This window comes from Camelus dromedarius, chromosome 14 (genome assembly GCF_036321535.1).
Source record: "Camelus dromedarius isolate mCamDro1 chromosome 14, mCamDro1.pat, whole genome shotgun sequence".
In the NCBI taxonomy this organism is placed as follows: Eukaryota; Metazoa; Chordata; class Mammalia; order Artiodactyla; family Camelidae; genus Camelus; species Camelus dromedarius.
In genome coordinates this window covers 40,925,020-40,942,645 of record NC_087449.1, presented here as the reverse complement: position 1 = coordinate 40,942,645, position 17,626 = coordinate 40,925,020, and the positions used below count along the sequence as shown (strand labels likewise).

Genomic DNA, 17,626 nt, shown 5'->3' with positions numbered 1-17,626 from the left:
TGCTGATCAGCCTTCACATTCATGGCTGGTGTACCTTTCTGAAGGCTGCTTCAGGCTAGAAGGGTTGCACCACTCTGAGTCACATGGTCATTCATTTACCAATGACTTTCCAGTCTCCATCCTGCAAAATTTTAGCTCTCTAATCCTTAAGAACTCAAGTCATAACCAAGACAAAACCTGATTTTTATTGGAGACTTATCTGTTCTTGTATTTCCTTTTTTTCTCATTTCTTTTTTTTTTTTTTGGCTTAGTAATTCTTATTTTAAGGAGGAGACAGGTAAGAATTAGAGAAGAATTATAGATGTAAACAAAGAATAAATAGATGCCCACATTAAACAAATGACCTTAATATTTTGAAACTGTCACATTCATAACACTTCTACTTTCATGTAGAAATTTTCATTACTCCTCATTTTTTCCCATGTTCTCATTATAGACTGAACAATAGAGTCTACCTAGACTTTTCTAAGCAAGAAATTAACTTCCAATGTGGTTTCCAAAGACTTTGAAATCATATAACATTTATAATGTAGTTATGAGAATTTAAAAATGTATACTGTGCTATATGCCTGAAACTAATAATGCCGTAAATCAACTATACTTCAATAAAAAATCTAATTACACAATGTATTTCTTGAAAGCACTCTTGCCAAAGGACCATTCATTCATTCAAGATGTAGTTATGTGCCAGGCACTGCTCTAGGCACCAGAAATACATAAATGAAAAGACAAACTGTCTGTATTTTTGGAGCTTGTTCTTAGGAGACTGGGAGGGGTGGGAGATAGGAGGGAGGGAGGCAAACAAAGTAAATTAAACAGTATATTATACATGCTATGGAGGAAAATAAAGCAGGGAGGGGGGACAAGGAGTGCTGAACAGTAGGTGCCACCTGAATAGGCTGGTCAGGGAAGGCATCACTTGAGTAGGTGCTTCTTAGGGAAAAACTTGTACAAGGTGAGTATATGAGTCACATGTCTACAGGGGGACGCTCACTCACAAGGGAAATTAGAAAATACTTAGAGATGAATGAAAACAAAAACACAACATGCCAAAACTTACAGGAAACAGCAAAAGCAGTGTTAAGGGGGAAATTTACAGCTATAAAGACTTACATTAAAAAACAAGAAAGACCTCAAATCAACAACCTAACTTTACAACTTAAAGACCTAAAAAAAGAAGAAACCAAACCCAAAGCTAGCAGAAAGAAGGAAATAATAAAGATTAGAGCAGAGACAGAGAACAGAAAAGCATTAGAGAAAAATCTATGAAACCAGAAGTTGGTTCTTTGAAAAGACCAACAAAGTTGACAAACTTTTAACTAAATGGACTAAGAAAAAAAGAAGACTCAAATTATTAAAATGAGAATTGAAAGTGGGGACATTACTACTGATTCTACAGAAATAAAAAGAATTTTAAGAGAGCTCTTTGAACAACTGTACACCAAACTGGACAACCTAGATGAAACAGACAAATTCCTAAAAACACAAAATCAACAAAGACTGAATCATGAAGAAAAAAAATCGGAATAGACCTGTATCTAGCAAGGAGATTGAGTAGGTAATAAAAAAATCTCCTGTACAAAGAAAAGCCCTGGATCTGATGGCTTCTCAGGTGAATTCTACCAAACATTTAAAGAAGAACTAAAACTAAGACCAATATCCCTTATGAATACTGATGCAAAAAAACTCAACAAAATAATAGCAAAATGAATTCAGTATTATATTAGAAGGATTATTTATCCTGACTAAAAGCAGTTTAACATATGAAATCTGATCAGTGTAATACCTCACATTAACAGAATGAAGGGGGGAAAACCCCACATGATCATCTCAATTGATGTAGAAAAAGTGTTTGACAAAAGTCAACACCTTTCATGATAAAAACACTCAACAAATTAGGAACAGAAGGAAACTACTTCAACATAATAAAAGCCATGTATAAAAATCCCACAACAAACATCACATTCAATGGTGCAAGACTGAAAGCTTTTCTTCCAAGATCAGGAACAAAGCAAAGATGTCCACTTTCACCACTTCTACTCAACATAATACTGGAAATTCTAACAGTGCGATTAGGCAAGAAAGAGAAAGAAAGGCATCCAAACTGAAAAGAAGTAAATTTATCTCTGTTCACAAATATGATCTTCTATGTAAAAATCCCTTAAGACCACATACACAAAAACTGTTAGAATAAATGAATTCAGCAAAGTGGCAGGGTATAAAGTCAACATGCAAAATTCAGTTCCATTTCTATACACAAACCATAAACAATGTGAAAAGGAAATTACAAAAACAACTCCATTTACAGTGGCATCAACAGGAATAAAATACTTAGGAATTAACTTAATTACAGAGATGAAAAACTTGTACACTGAAAACTATAAAACACTGCTGAAAGAAATTAAAGACACAAATAAAAACATCTCATCATGCACTGCAAGACTTCATATTGTTATGACTTCAAAGCAATCTACAGATTCAATGCGATCCATATCAAAAATCTCAATGACTTTTTTTGTTTTTGCAGAAATAGAAAATCCCCTCTTAAAGTTCATATGGAATCTCAAGGGACCTTAAACAGCCAAAACGAGCCTGAAAAAGAACAACAAAGCTGGAGGACTCACACTTCCTGATTTCTAAACTCACTACAAAGCTCCTGTAGTTGGACAGGATACTGGCATAAAGACCAACGGAATAGAAAAGAATCCAGCAATACACTCTCACATATATAGTCAAGACCATTCGACGGGGAAAGGACAGTCTTTTCAACAAATGGTACTAGGAAAATTAGATATCCACACACAAAAGAATGAAATTGGACCCTATATAACACCATATACAAAAATTTACTCAAAATGGGTCAAGACTTACACATAAAGGCCTAAATCTTTAAATTTCTTAGAAGAAAACACAAGGCAAGAGCTTCGTTACACTGAATATGGCAATGATTTCTTATATATGACACCAAAGGCACAGGCAACAAAAGAAAAAAAAAAGACAGATGACATGGAAATTTTTAAATTTGTACATCAAGAGACATTACCAACTCAGTAAAAAAGAAAACAAAAGAATGGGAGAAAATATTTGCAAATCATATAACTGATGAAAAAACTGGTACCATAAATCTGGTAAGGAGTTAATACACAGAAATACAGAGAATTCCTAAAACTCAGCAACAAAAATACAAACCTGATTAAAAAATGGGCAAAGGACATTTCTCCAAAGAAAATATAAAAATGGCCAATAAGCAGATGAAAAGATGCTCAACATCATTAACCATCAGTGAATGTAAATCAAAAACTACCGTGAGATTCCACCGCACACCCAATGGAATAGCTACCATCCAAAAAAAAAAAAGAAGAAAAGAACATATGTTGACAAGGATGTAGAGGAATTAGAACCCTTATGCACTGCTGATGAGGATGTAAAATGGTACAGCTGCAGTGGAAAACAGTAAGATAGTTTCTTAAAAAATGAAACAATTACCATAGGATCTCACAATTCTACTCTGGGTCTACCCAAAATAACTGAAAGCAAGGTTTTGAAAAGATTTGTACAGCCATGTTCATAGCAGCATTATTCATAACAGCTAAAACATGGAAGCAACCCAAGTGTTCATTGACAGCTGAATAGATGAAACTTGAAGACATTATGCTAAGTGATAGTTACAAAAAGACAAATATTGTATGATTCCACTTACACAAGGTACTAAGAGTAGCCAAAAATCAGACATGAAAAAGTAGAATGTTGGTTGCCAGGGGCCTGGGAAGGGATGAAATGGGGGAGGAGTCTTGTTGAATGAGTATAGAGTATCTGCTTTACAAAATGAAAAGAGTTATGGAGACTGACAGTGTTGATGATTGTACAACATTATGACATTATGAATGCATTTAATTCCACAGAACTGTACACACAGGATGACTGGGATGGTGAATTTTATGTTATGTGTATTTTACCACAATAAAAAAATAACTTTTTTCAGAGTGTTTATCAGGAATCAAAAAAGAAGTGAGAAAAGGAGGGAAAGAGAGAAGCTTAAGAGTTACCAAAAAAAAGTTTAGTGGCTTAGTATTTGGCACATAGAGGGCACTCAATAAATTCAGTCAATACTAAGTACCTCCCATATGTCTGGTACTGAATGAGAGGCTCTTGTATGAATATAATTCATGGGATGAATAAATCACCAAAATCAAATAGCTAGAGGCTTTTAAGTAAGCAATTCAAATGGAAGAAGCAAAGATGGAAGATTTCTTCTGTATCTAAAAATACAAAAATGAAGATTTCACAAAACAAAAGTAGCTTGACTAGGGATCTTGAGAACATGGAAAGAACAAATATGTGAAACAAGCTAGGAGAATGACTGAAGGCAGCTACTCAGGATAGAAAAGAGGGCTTCTTAGTATCAAATGTAAAATCAAGAGAATGTACAAAAAAGAAGTCAGCTTGGAGATAAAAGGCGTTAAGAAATTAAAATGAGAGAGAAAGAACTTGGATATTACACACAGAATGTAAACTTGAGAAGAGAAAACTGTGGGCACTACAATCAGAGTAAAAGTGGTGGCTACAAGCGTAAAGAATAAAGGAAGAAAGTGAGATGAGAAATACAGAGCACAAATTTTGAGTTCAGAGTAAAACATCAATGAGACTGCCATTACATATATTCTTCAAATAAACTGAAGTTTAATTCTTCTTAACATTCTTAGAAGATATGTAAAATAAGACATGCTGATTTCCATTGCAAGTCTATGAAAATTGATAAAACTTTTTAAGTATGTTATTAAAATGTATAAATCTTTAAGACACTTAATTCTCACATCTGATAACTTAAAAAGTTAAAGTCACAAAGGAAAGTCAATTGTAAACAATAAAATGATCATGTAAACCATGACAGAAAAACAGTCTCTTTATCTCAATTTTTCTAAAATACACCTTAAATATATGATTTCATTCATTTCTTAGAAGTAAACAGACATTAATCACTGTTATCATTAACAACACTATCAAGTTTCCCCAGACAGTTACTGAATTTCACATGAATGAGAAACAGAGAAAATCAAGAAGATAATTAAACCCATACCTGTTCCAATATGTTGGGAAGATTTTGTTGGATGCATGGCACCGTGACAGACATTCTGCTGAACATTACTCTGTGAGTGGATAAGGCCAGTTTGTGTAAAGAACTGATTAAGAGAAGAACAGAGATCAGCAAATTGAACCTGATCTAAAGACCAGTTCTTGAGATCTGCCTGTCTCATACTCTCCATCAAACCTATGAGGAAAGCATTAGAAATACAGTTAGCATGGTTCTGCAAACAATGCAAGGAAAACAGCAATTTTTTCCCAGCCCTCGAAATCTCCACTAGTAATCTCTGGCCCCCGCAATGAAGAATGATATTTTTAAATTATTCAAAGCCTGATTCTTTTAATGTGGCCGAATTTCTTTCAGAACTCTTGTCTGTGACCCTCTGCTACTTCAACTGGACAAAAGACTTAATTACAAATTTTACAGTGTTGTTTTTAAGCATACTACCAACTGCAAAAGAAACACTACATAAGGAGATGCTTATTTCCACTATAAAGAAACTTATAATCTATCCAAAGAAACAGAATCATGTGTATTTGGTTGTAAGTCAAAAGGAACCAATACTCACCTTGGAACTGTGAAAGGTCTACATCTGACCAATTAACACTGCTGGCGATTCGACAGCTTTCTTTTAGCATATCAAGTGTTGCATACCAATCATTGGAAACACCTATAAAAATAATATTGACAATACTATAATCTTGGATAGAGAAAGTTTGAGCTGGGGTTATTCCTGATATTGGCTGATCCCAATCCAGTTTTACAAATGGATTCAAACCCTTTATATCATGTGCTAGGGCAATCCTACTCTGCGAGACAGATGGGAAAGTTATCACTTCTCTGCATTTTACAAATACAAGAAATTGAACCTAGCGAGGTGGCATGACTTTACAAGGTCCTATGATGAATCTAAGACTTGAATCCACAGTTTCTGAGCACTATACTGGCAAAATGCCACATCACCTTATAATGTCAAATTTGATAACTGCTGTTTACATTTGTAGAGTACAAATAAATAACCAGGCAGCACAAGCTATGCAAGCAAATATTTCCCCCCTATGTAAAGTTCACTTTCCTGTCTTGTTACAACCTTAGGAAATATGTTCTTTATAATTTAGAGGCAGATTCACATTTAGAAGCAACTCACAGTATAATTTTAAGTTAAAGCACTGACTTAAGGGAGATAAATTAGATTATATAGCAAAAGAAGATGTTTCTTCTTAGGAGAGAGAAATGCCCTAACAGTCCTCCTGCCAAGGTAGTGAAGGAGAGGGCGGAGACTTCTGTAAGAAATGCTGATGAATCTAAACCAGGGCATTTCTAGTCAGGTACAATATCCTCTGATGTGACATCATCAGGAGAGTTAAGATTCCACAGTCTGTACGTCAGCAAAGTGGGAACCACTCAGGAGCACAGGGCAAGAGCTACACGCAGTGAGAGTGCTGAAGAAAAGAAGAAAATTCTCCATTTAGTGATTTCTGCCCTAATTACTCTGTTTTCGGGATCACCCCTGGATAAATGAAGGTAAGAACTAATAAAAAGGATTTTTTTTTGACACCACATGTTAACTAAAGGGCACTTGATTTACAAAATTCTGGATTTTTAAAAATAACAATGGATTTTTAAAAATAACAATGAACCAGAGATAACCTGATCCTGCCCTCAGGTAACTCATAATTTAAGGAGAACTGTGTTGGGGAAAATTTAAATTAATGCCCCAAATGAGCCACAAACATTCAAGTCTATTGGACTTTCAGATCCTATAATAAATGCTGACTTGACAACACTGAATAAAGCAATCTCTGAAGAGAAAAGTGACTGAGTAAACCCCAAACACTCAGTAAATGTTTGCTGATTTTAGTCCTTTTAGAATAACTGGTGTTAAAGGCTTTGAAATCTGACAGGCCAGGATATAAATTCCAGTTCCACCACTTACTAGCAGTATGATCTTGAGCAAACTGCTCAATTTCTTTGAGTTAATACTTTTCCCATCTATTAAATGTGGTAACTTATACTTGATTTGAGAGGATAACATGAGATAATGTATCTAAACTGCCTTATCCATAATGGGCACTCAAACAACTGTTAGTTCCCTCCATTTCTTCCCTATTAAAGACAACCTACTTGGTCCATTTCATGAATGAGAACTTTGTAATCCAAGAGATTATTATCACATCCACAAGCATTGTTCTTAATTCCCCAAGGTGGAACTCTATTTTCCTTCACTGGCAAGCCATCATTGGTATAAAAGGCCACCAAGGGCACATCATGGGTTGTTTTTAGCTGTAACAGTACTTTCTTCTCCCCTGGCAATCATTAGACTCAGTGAAAAGACCTCTACTGATACCCAATCTCTGCAGTCCTGAATCAACCCTCAAAATCGTATTAAGAACAAGCTTAAATTTCTGAAGAATGTATTGACATCAAAAGGCAGAAGACAGTGACTGACATTAAGAGTTACAAAGGGGGTTATATTATATACCCTTTTCTGTAGGCATAGATCTAGAAATAATTTCAAGATGTTTTAGAAGGTATTCCATCAAAGCAGGAATTATACTCAATTTTCTGTTTTATTGTAGAACCCACTTAGAATTCATAACCTGGGAAACAAAATAAATTGTTAAAAGGAACTTACTAAATTCCAAGTACCCTGCTATGCTATGCATTTTTGTACCTTATCTCATTTAATTCTCCCCAAAAAACTTACATCTTTTCCACTTTGTAAACAGGGCAACTGTTTCAGAAAAATTTAAGATTTACAGCAAAGTCAGAATATAAGAGATAAGTATGCACTATCTACAGCTCATTTCCCAGAAAATATTTTAATTGCCTGAAACAATGGCTAGTTCTTACTGGTGAATAAAAATGCATCTAGCGTTTAGAAATTGTCCCTTCAAGATAAAAATCTTGTTGGTGATATGGTTGGTAAGTGGACAGCCAAGCAAGTCAAGGGAAGGAGCTGTACTCTGCACAATTCCAAGGGGCTCCCTTCACCTTGCAGTCTACATCTATGGCACTCTTTGAAGTTCAGCAGTGCAGAAACTGCCTGGTCTGTGAGCAATGTCAGTTAAGCATCTGACTAGAAACAATTTAAGCAACAGATTTTTTTAAAAACTAATTTTTTTACAAAACCAGAAATAGATTTTTAAAAATAAAACATTTTTTAAAAGCCAGAAACCTATCTTAAGAGCAACAGGTTAAAAAAAAAAAATTAGGGTATGAAGATAGTTTTCTTCCTTTGTAATCTACCGTTTTAAATGAAATGCTGGGCAGGAATCAGCAAAGAAAGAAAAAGTGGGAACATCCACTGAATACGTAAATGCAAGGTACCAGACTAGGCATTTAATATTCATATCCTCAACATGATCCTTGTAACAACATTGTATACCAAGGTATTTTAGTTCCATTTTTATAGATGAGAAAATAACAAGACTAAAAGAGTTAATGCACCAAAGATCATAAGAGCCATATGAAGATTCAAACATAGGTCTTTCAGACATAAATCTACTCTTTCTTCTATACCACACTGACTCACAATAGACTGCAGACAGACTATGAATTCCATTCTTCTTTCAAATGCTCACAAAAACACTTGTTTTCCAGAAGGACAAAACAGAAGTTAAAATCAAAACCTGCAAGGGTTGCTGAGTCTGCCTATGTGGCCACAATAAATTATAATCAAGACAATCTCCAGGTCAATCTATGAATTGAATGAGTTACAACTATAGGATTATGGCAAGGAAACATAAAAGACAGAAGAGAGGCGTTTTGGTAGAAATATATATATAAGCCCCAGATAACAGATCCTAATTCAGTCAGCCAAACACAAGTCAAGAGACAAAAACTTACCAGAATTACAGGATACCTGTTGTGGGGGTGGCGGTGCCTGATGTGTTAACGTCTGATGCTGCTGGTTCGGATGGTGCTGTATGTGCTGATGTGGAGAAGGGTGCTGGGGGTGAGGGGACTGGAGCTGACTGTGCTGCTGCGGGTGTGGTGCTGGGTGCTGGGGACGCTGCGGATGCTGTGGTAAACCATGCGGTCGATGGGGCGGATGTGGAGACGGCTGTGTGTGCATCTGGGGGTGGGACAGTGAGACTTGTGCAACCGAATTACTGACAGTGGTGTTGAGGCCACTGCCATGACTGTTGGACAGGTTGCTCTGGTTGCTGTGTGGGTGAGAGCTCACTGTGCTGCTAGGAGAGTGTTGATAGGAACACGAAGTGTGGGACTGCTGGGAAGATTCGGAAGGGATGTTCATCAAACCTAGACAGAAAGCAAGACCATCTGTGGTCAGATTTGTTATATTTTATGACAAACATTTAGAAAATTCTTTATAGAGCAAAGGTATAATGTTGTCAGGATGCAATTTTGGTTCAGTTTAACAAGTACTGATGGAATATCCACCATACCCTGGGTTGTGGAGTTATCGAGAAGAAACATCATTCTCTGTCCTAGAGCAAATCACGATCCAGTGGAAGAGACAGACACTTAAGGAAATTATGTCCAGCACTACAGTACTAAGGCAAAAGTATAAAGAGGGGATACAGAAAATTTGCTTCTTGTGTGTTTTAGCTAGGAAGGGGCTGGAGATATAGACAAGCCTTCCTTGCAAAGACAGTATCTACGCTGAGTCTTTAAAGATGAGTAAACATTAGGAGAGAAAAGTAGGAAAGCTGTTGGGTCACAATCAGGATGGTTCTCTATAGTTCTGAAGACCTTTGACAGAAGAGGAGAGTAGAAATAAAGCCCAGGTATTTCTGATCCCTTTCTTTGACTACCACAAAAACTTGTAAGTCCAAGGTGGCTAGAATCCTTAAAACTAAGCAAAACAAAACAGCCACCCTCACTGTTCTTCTTCATTACTCTTATGGAACATTCTTGAGACACATACTGTTTAGGGGTTAAGACTGCATACTTTGTTACACGAGAAAAGAGGGATTAAAATCTCTGCACTACCATTTATACACTTAGTAACTTTGTTATTAACCCTCCCCAGCCAAATTACCTCAACTGCAAATGGGCATGATAACAGGACCTGCTTCATAGAGCTGTTGTGAGGATTACATGCCATGGGGCAAGTAACAGATTCCAGGCTAAACTCAGTAAATGTTAGAGGCTATGATGATAATGATGATTAGGCCAAAAGTGCCTAATGCTAAAAATAATTTAAATATGGTTTTCAGACAGACACTCATTTTAATTAATCTTATTGCAACATGTGGTTCTATATAACTAGGATATCTTCATATCATAAAAAAGCGCATATACAATGTTTTGCTGAACCAAATACAAGAAGTTTTATTAAATAAAAAAATAAAATCTCACAGCACAGTGTCAGTCAATTAAAAAAAGAAACCTTTTAAACAAAAGTATTCTCATACTTGTCATTAGGAATAAAACTGTATCAGACTACTTTGTAAGTAGTCAAAACCTAGTAAGTTTAACAGGTAAAAAAGTTCTTGCCTTAGTCCTGGGAAAAATGTCATTTATAGGGAATCTATACAGTTATTACAATAAGGTGAAAGAAAGCAGTTATTTCATTATCTATTTCCAATAAAGTCCTAACATTTTAGGAGGGAACCCAGATATGATTTATATCAACATTTTTAATCCCAAATTGTTTTTTAAATAAAACAAAACATTTTCCAGAAGCCCAGTATGTAAAACCGATAAATGTAAAGTTGCTTTTTTGGGAAGCCATAGAAAGAAGCCTACTAGGTCTTCCTCTTCATCTGCACACTTCTCCCTGAGGCAGACCTTCACAAAACCCAACAGCTTCAAAGAGAGTAACTTGGAAAGCACGGGTCACGTCTAATCTTCTTCACTGTACAATGAGGATGCTGAGGTCGAAAGTGATGTTAACTCAGTTGACTTTATGAAAGAATTCCTATCCATACTCTTTCCTTTATTAGGGTAATGAAACAGCATTACTGGTTATTTCAAAGGCAGTATTTTTCTAGTATGATCAGCAAAGCTGGATCTGCTTAGCAAAGTCTTGTATTAGAATTTTTTTGTACTTTTATAGACAGAAAATTTAATACAAAATTTGAGAAAGCAAAACTCTTACTTTAACCAGAAAAACAACTTCCCATACAAGCTACTGGTATTCATTATAACACGTACATATAATATCAACTTTCATAATATCTGTAAAATGTAAACTCTTTAAAGGCAGGGATTTTTGTCTATTTTGTCTACTGCTGTGAACAGGCAAACTCTCTAAGTCGGTATATAAATAATCTGCCAAACAAAACAATTAGGAAATGCTTCAACAGTAGAGTTCCCAACAATTTCTGACTAGTGCTCTTTGGGGGAAAGACAATGAGACATCTTGATCCTATCATATGATTCTGAATAAAAATTAAAGCAGCAGCTAATAGGACAATAACACATAATAGCAACAATCTAGCATTTGGTTGAGATGAAGTATTACATCATGTACATGTAATACTTCATCTCAACCAGTATCACTTCTAGTGTTAAATCTGGTTTAAGTATGTTGTATAAAACAATGACCACTAATCAATGTGTTTACTTATAAATGCCATATATTTGCAAGTTTGGTGCTACCATATCCCAATAGTTATCTCTTTGCTAATGGTAATCAGAACAGAAGATCAAGGAACATCTATTCTTGCGGTACAACATTTACCACTCAGACACTCCATATGCTAGACATCACTCATCAATCATGGCAGTCTTCCCCACATGGCATAAATGCAGTGTCAGAAATCTTTAACACAGTGCTCCAGGATACCACTAGTAATCAAATGAAGTAGGCATGCAAGATGCGATTTATCTGCCATTATTGTGCTATGATAAAAACATATACAAACTATAGAAAAGGCACAAAGAGCATTCAATCCTGGATTATGATGGTAATGTTCTAAGACTCAGGAAATATAACAGCTGCTATGTGAAAATAATTCTTAAAAGAAAAAAATTTCAATAAAAAATTTATTTAAAAAGGTATTAGAAAAAAAAAAAAACTCACCTTGCTGACTAAGTGACTGCTCAAAAACTGACTTATAAAGGCTCCGAAATGAGGCACTGAGATCTTCAAAATTATATTCTGAGAAAAGCAGTTGTTTGTCTCGTTCTGGAAGGTTATACTGTGGCTGCTGTTGAGGAGTTAATGACTGAGAGACTGGTTCTGGATGATTTGTCACCTAACATTAAAAGAAAATACTACAGTTTATTAGCTCTATGTCAGAATTGGTTTGCCACATAAATTATATAACTGAAAATATTAGAACAGTTTCTAGAACCAAAGGAATTAAATTCCTTGTCCTTGGCTTTCCAAAGCACATAAAGAACAAACCACAAAATTGTTAACTTGGGTCTTGAAGAGCCACAGAAATCTAATCCAACCTCCATATTTCACAGAAGAGAGTAAAGAATTCAAAGATGTTAAAGGCCCTTCCAAGATCATACAAATAAATGATGAGCTAGGCCTGGAATCCTTCCAGTTTCTGTAGAATCTTCATCTTGATTTCCACAGAAGCAATTTCATTTCAGACTCACTGTACTGTGAAACTACTAACATGTCTCCTTCACTTCTTCAATTAATCTTTGAGTATTTAAACTCAAATACTGGGAGTACCATGAGTCAGGTTGTGTTGCACTGCCCAAAGTGGCAAGGAACTTCAACACACTTAATTATTCGTTTCTAGGGAATTTTTTTTTTAAGTGAAACTAAGGGGAAATAAATAAAGAGTAAACAAAGGAGATTCTGAGACAAACAGAAAAGATCAGATACTTGAGCTATGCAGGGAAATCAGAGCATCATGAATACCTAAAAAATAAGAATTATCTTTGAAAAGAGCACAACTAAAAATAAAATTAGTAAAAACTGATCAGCATTGTCTCTTAAATAATATATTAAGCAGTGGTAAACTACCATTTGTTTAAGTGTATAGAAAAATTAAGGTATAAACACTGACTATAAATGTATGCAGCCATTCAAAATGATGCTCATAAAGGAGTCTACGATAACATGGAAAAACATGAATTTTGTGTAGGGGAATGGCTCCCCCACTGGCACTCTGGAGACCTTATATGTCTTCAGATAGGCCATGTAGCGCAAGTCTCAATGGCAGGATGACCTAAACCTTGGTGGAACACTCTGTGATTATCCCAGAACATGGGACGATGACTGATCTTATGAGGAACAAATTATCATTTCTCTGCCATTTCTCATCTGTTTCCCTACTTGCAGAAGGCAGTCACGGGCTAGTTTCTAGTCCACCTCTCTATTTTGCAGGAATCTGCCAAGAAATAGTTCCTCATCTGCCTCCCTGTTTTCTGTGAGGTAGGGGACTTTCTACCTTACTCCCTTAGGGTACAGCTGCAAGGTATACAACTATTGAGCTGCAGTATGGAATTTGCTCCTCTACCAGTGACCCGACACTTACGTAGTCTGTCATCTGGCTCCTCTGGTTTGGTGTCATCCTGTGGCATGTAAGGAGGTGACACCATACTGATCTGGCTTATACTGTCTGCGTAAGTAATAAAACTGTCGCAATGCACTTGGGCTCACTGTGTCCTTACCAGCTCAATCTATGGACATGTGGTAAGTCCAACCCGCAGCTGATGCTGTACTGTTTGTTGCTTAAGGAGTGCTTGATGGCTGCTTGATTATCTTGTTAAATGAAAGAAAAAAAAAGCTGTCTACATCATCTAGCTTTTAATAGGGGAGTTTAGTTCTCTTACATGTACTGAAATAACAGACATGTTTGTTCTTACTTCTGCCACGTCTGTCTATAGATTTCTTTAATTTTTCCTCATTATATTCTGTGATCCTGAACTGTGTGTTCTTTGATTTCACTTGCTTTCAAGATTTTCTACATTCAAATTATTTTAAAACAACTTAAAATCATTAAATCTTTGCTTAGTTTGCTTCAATGCTCTATCTAGTCCTTTTATATCACGACTTCATCATCACCAAGTGCTTTAATTTAATCCACCATCTGATCAACTAAACACGTAGTTTTTTTCAGGAAGGGCACATGAAAACAAGGGTAGGATGCTTTCTAAACTGTTACATCAAAGAATGAATGTCTTTCTCCTGACTTCACAAATGAATGAAAAATCGGTGGGTATAATATTTATAACTCCAAACCTAGTCCCTCAACACTCTGTATAAAGTGTTCCATTATCTTCTGGCATTTAGTATTATGGAGGAAAAGTATGATTTGTGTTTCTCAGAATGTACGTTATTTCTCCTGCTAGAGTATTTGTAATTGCTTCTGGAATTTAAAAATTTGTCATGATGTATGTACATACAGTTTTTCTCCCCATTAACTTATCTTAGAACTCAGTAACACTTTTAAGCTTTATTTCTTCTGAAAATTGCTTCTGTACCGATTATTTGGGGACACCTGTAATTCTCAATTCTCTGTATCTATTGTGTTCTTTTACATAACTGTTATTCCTTTATCAATTTCTTCTGCATTCTAGAAGAATATTTTTTCCCTAGAGCACTGTTAATAGTTTTACAGACTTATCTTCCTTTTTTCCTACATTTAATGTAAATTTTAAAACTGCTCTCTGAGTTTTTGATTCCTTTGTATTATTTTCTTATTTTAGGCCCCGCTCCCCAATAAGCTTTTTCCTGTATAAGTTTTTACGTATTTACTCATCCTAGAAGAGGGAGTGATCAGATGAGATCAAATTTATAGTATGAATAGTGTGGTATATGGCTCCCTTGAGCCCTCTGTCAACTAGGGAGGACATCTGCAAGACTGTTTGAGAAGAAGTATCAGAACTAAAGGTTCATATTCTTATAATAAGTAGTAAAATCAGCACAGGGGCAAGAATATTCACATATGTCCCTTTATAGCATAGCTTTGTTTTCCAGACCAAACTGAAAATACAAGATTGGTTAACAACTGGGTACCAGGTCATCCTAATCTCTGGGGTTTGTAGAATCCTCCTCTCAGATCCACTTCTGGGAAACAAGGTGAGATAGATAGATAGATAGATAGATAGACAGACAGACAAACAGAAAGACTGATTATGTATCTATCTATATATATTCTTTAAGCTCTTTACCAAGGACTGTAAAATATCAAACATAGCTTTGATAGGCTAAAGTATAATTTTTTTTCCTATTCCAATTGCTTTTCACTTGGACACAGAACAGAAGAAATAGACCAAAATATATAACATAGTACCACCATATACTAGTAATCTAACTTGGTAAAATATAATAGAAATCTGTTTGATTTACTTAAGCTAATGCACTGATAAGTGAGAAATACAGATCTCCACTTTTTATTTGCATTTAAATTACATCTGGTTCAGTTTTAAGCACTAAATGAGTACTCAACAAAGAAGTTAATTTCACCATGACTTACCGGTGTGTAACTGTGCACGCTTCCAACACTGTTCAAATTAACAGATGCCAAACTCTGATCTGAGAGACTGTTGTTAAGGCTACTGCGTGGGCTATCACTACCATCCTGATCAGTATTGTACAATGTTACCTAGAACGAATAGAAAAGCAACATCTGAATAAGTAGTTCCTACTATAAAAAGTACATTTTAAGCAACTCTACAAAAACACAACTAAGCTGGATATGGCAGGAAGACAAAATGTTAGTGGTGTTTCCTTTTGGTACTTAACTACCCCAAGTCCATGCCCTTCAAAGCTAACAAGTTCACCATGAAATAATTTACTTTCAAAGTAAAGGACATTATTTCCATCTAGAGGTACAAAAATTCAATTTTCTATCAGATACAATTAGTTCATAAGGGGATTACAGTAGACTTACTGTTAAATATTTCTACAATGCACAAACTCATTTTTACTCAAGCTTTAAGCAAAACTGCTTGCTATTCTCTTCTTCCAAAATCTTAGGCATCAAAAAAAAGAACACAAACAACTGAATTTAAAAAAAGATCATAAGCATCATAGTGTTTATAATATTGAAAACTGGCAACTCCACTGTCCAACACATTTGCAAAATCATAAATATGTGATCTGATTTTTAAATAATAACATGCTAATTATGCATTAGATATTAAAGAACTATGTATCAAATTGTTAACTGTGATTAACTGGCAGGGGGCTGGTTCTTCCTGAAGACATTCATCACTGATAGTGTATATTTTCATAATGCTTGAGTTTGTTATAATATGCATTATCATTTTTAATTAGAAACAACAAAAAGATATCTTTAAAACAGAAAACCAGCCTTCAAGGTTCTATTAAGATGCTACTAACAACTTTCCTTTCTATGCTCCTACCTTCATGGGAACAATTAATATATTTAGTTTTATGGTCTAAATAATTTTTGTCAAATTTGTCAAAATTTATCCACTAATAGACTGTCAGCAACCTGAGTTCCCCAAAAAGTAATCATAAGTAGCACAGTGCTTTCTCCTCAGTACACAAGTAATAAGTATTTGCCGAGTTTAATGACCAATTGAGCTGTCATTATCCTTCTATCTCTGCTGAAAATGGGGTCATACTCAATGGCCAAAAGAGGCCAAATACCTAGAAAACTAGGCATATATGCCTCTATACTTAAGGTAATACCAAACTGTCCCACATTCACATCAGCTAGGAACAGTTACGTGTCTAGGAATTAATTAGGGAAAAGAATATAAGGAAAAATAAGAGGGCATAAAGAAAACTATGGCAAAGATTTTTCTGGTCAATACTTCCAATGTAAATTTTATTAAAAATATCAACCATATGGGCCCTTATGGGCTATTAAACAATACAATATCAATAAATTACAAGCATCCTATGATCATTTTGTTAGCGGCTCATTCTCTCCTTCCCATGCTCAGTTACCTATCACTCAAGTCAGAAATACTTCCCATCATCTTAGACAAATCCTCACAGCTAAGGAGGATAAATATTTTTATTAAAATGTAGTATATTGTAGAGAGTAAAGTATCCAATTTACTAGTTTATTAATTACAAAATGAGTATACTCATTTAATCACACTCATGTAATCAGCAGCAGTTCTCAAACTCTGATCTTAGAACTTTTCAGTCTTAAAAATTGAACAATCAAGAAGCTTTTATGTTGATTACCAATAACTGGTATATTAGAAATTAAAGCAAAATTTTAAAATATTAATTTAAAAATATCAATTACAAACCCAAATATATGTTTACATAAAAGTATTTTCTCTTAATAAATAAGTAGATTTATAGCTAGATTCTCATATCTGCTTCTACAGTCTGTCTTTTGCCATATGCTGTTTAGGTGGAAGTATAGAAAGAAAACCTAGCATTATATATATATACGTATACACACACACACACACACACACACACACACACACACACACACAATATGTATGTGTATATATATATACACATATAATACACACACACACAAGTGACAATTTTTTTTTTATAATGACTTCTCAGAGTCCTCAAATACTACTCCATGCATTCTGTCTAGGTTTTTATTTATTTATTTGGAGTTTTCTTTGATGGGGGGATTGTTTGTTTACAATGGAGGTACTGGGGATTGAACCCAGGACCTCATGCATGCTAAGCATTCTCTCTACTACTGA

The 17,626-nt window shown here is 35.1% G+C and overlaps 1 protein-coding gene across 2 annotated transcripts in view; it reads right to left on the bottom strand.

The window, feature by feature from the left end:
• Nucleotides 1-17,626, bottom strand: part of FOXJ3 (forkhead box J3) — a 120,206-nt gene that overhangs the window by 4,768 nt on the left and 97,812 nt on the right. For both annotated transcript variants that reach the window (XM_031464925.2, XM_064493678.1), the window contains 5 exons: nucleotides 15,445-15,573; nucleotides 12,081-12,255; nucleotides 8,933-9,349; nucleotides 5,652-5,753; nucleotides 5,078-5,269 (listed from right to left, as the gene is read on the bottom strand). In XM_031464925.2, the coding sequence (XP_031320785.1) occupies nucleotides 5,078-5,269; nucleotides 5,652-5,753; nucleotides 8,933-9,349; nucleotides 12,081-12,255; nucleotides 15,445-15,573 (1,015 nt within the window). The remainder of the gene's footprint in view (nucleotides 1-5,077; nucleotides 5,270-5,651; nucleotides 5,754-8,932; nucleotides 9,350-12,080; nucleotides 12,256-15,444; nucleotides 15,574-17,626) is intronic.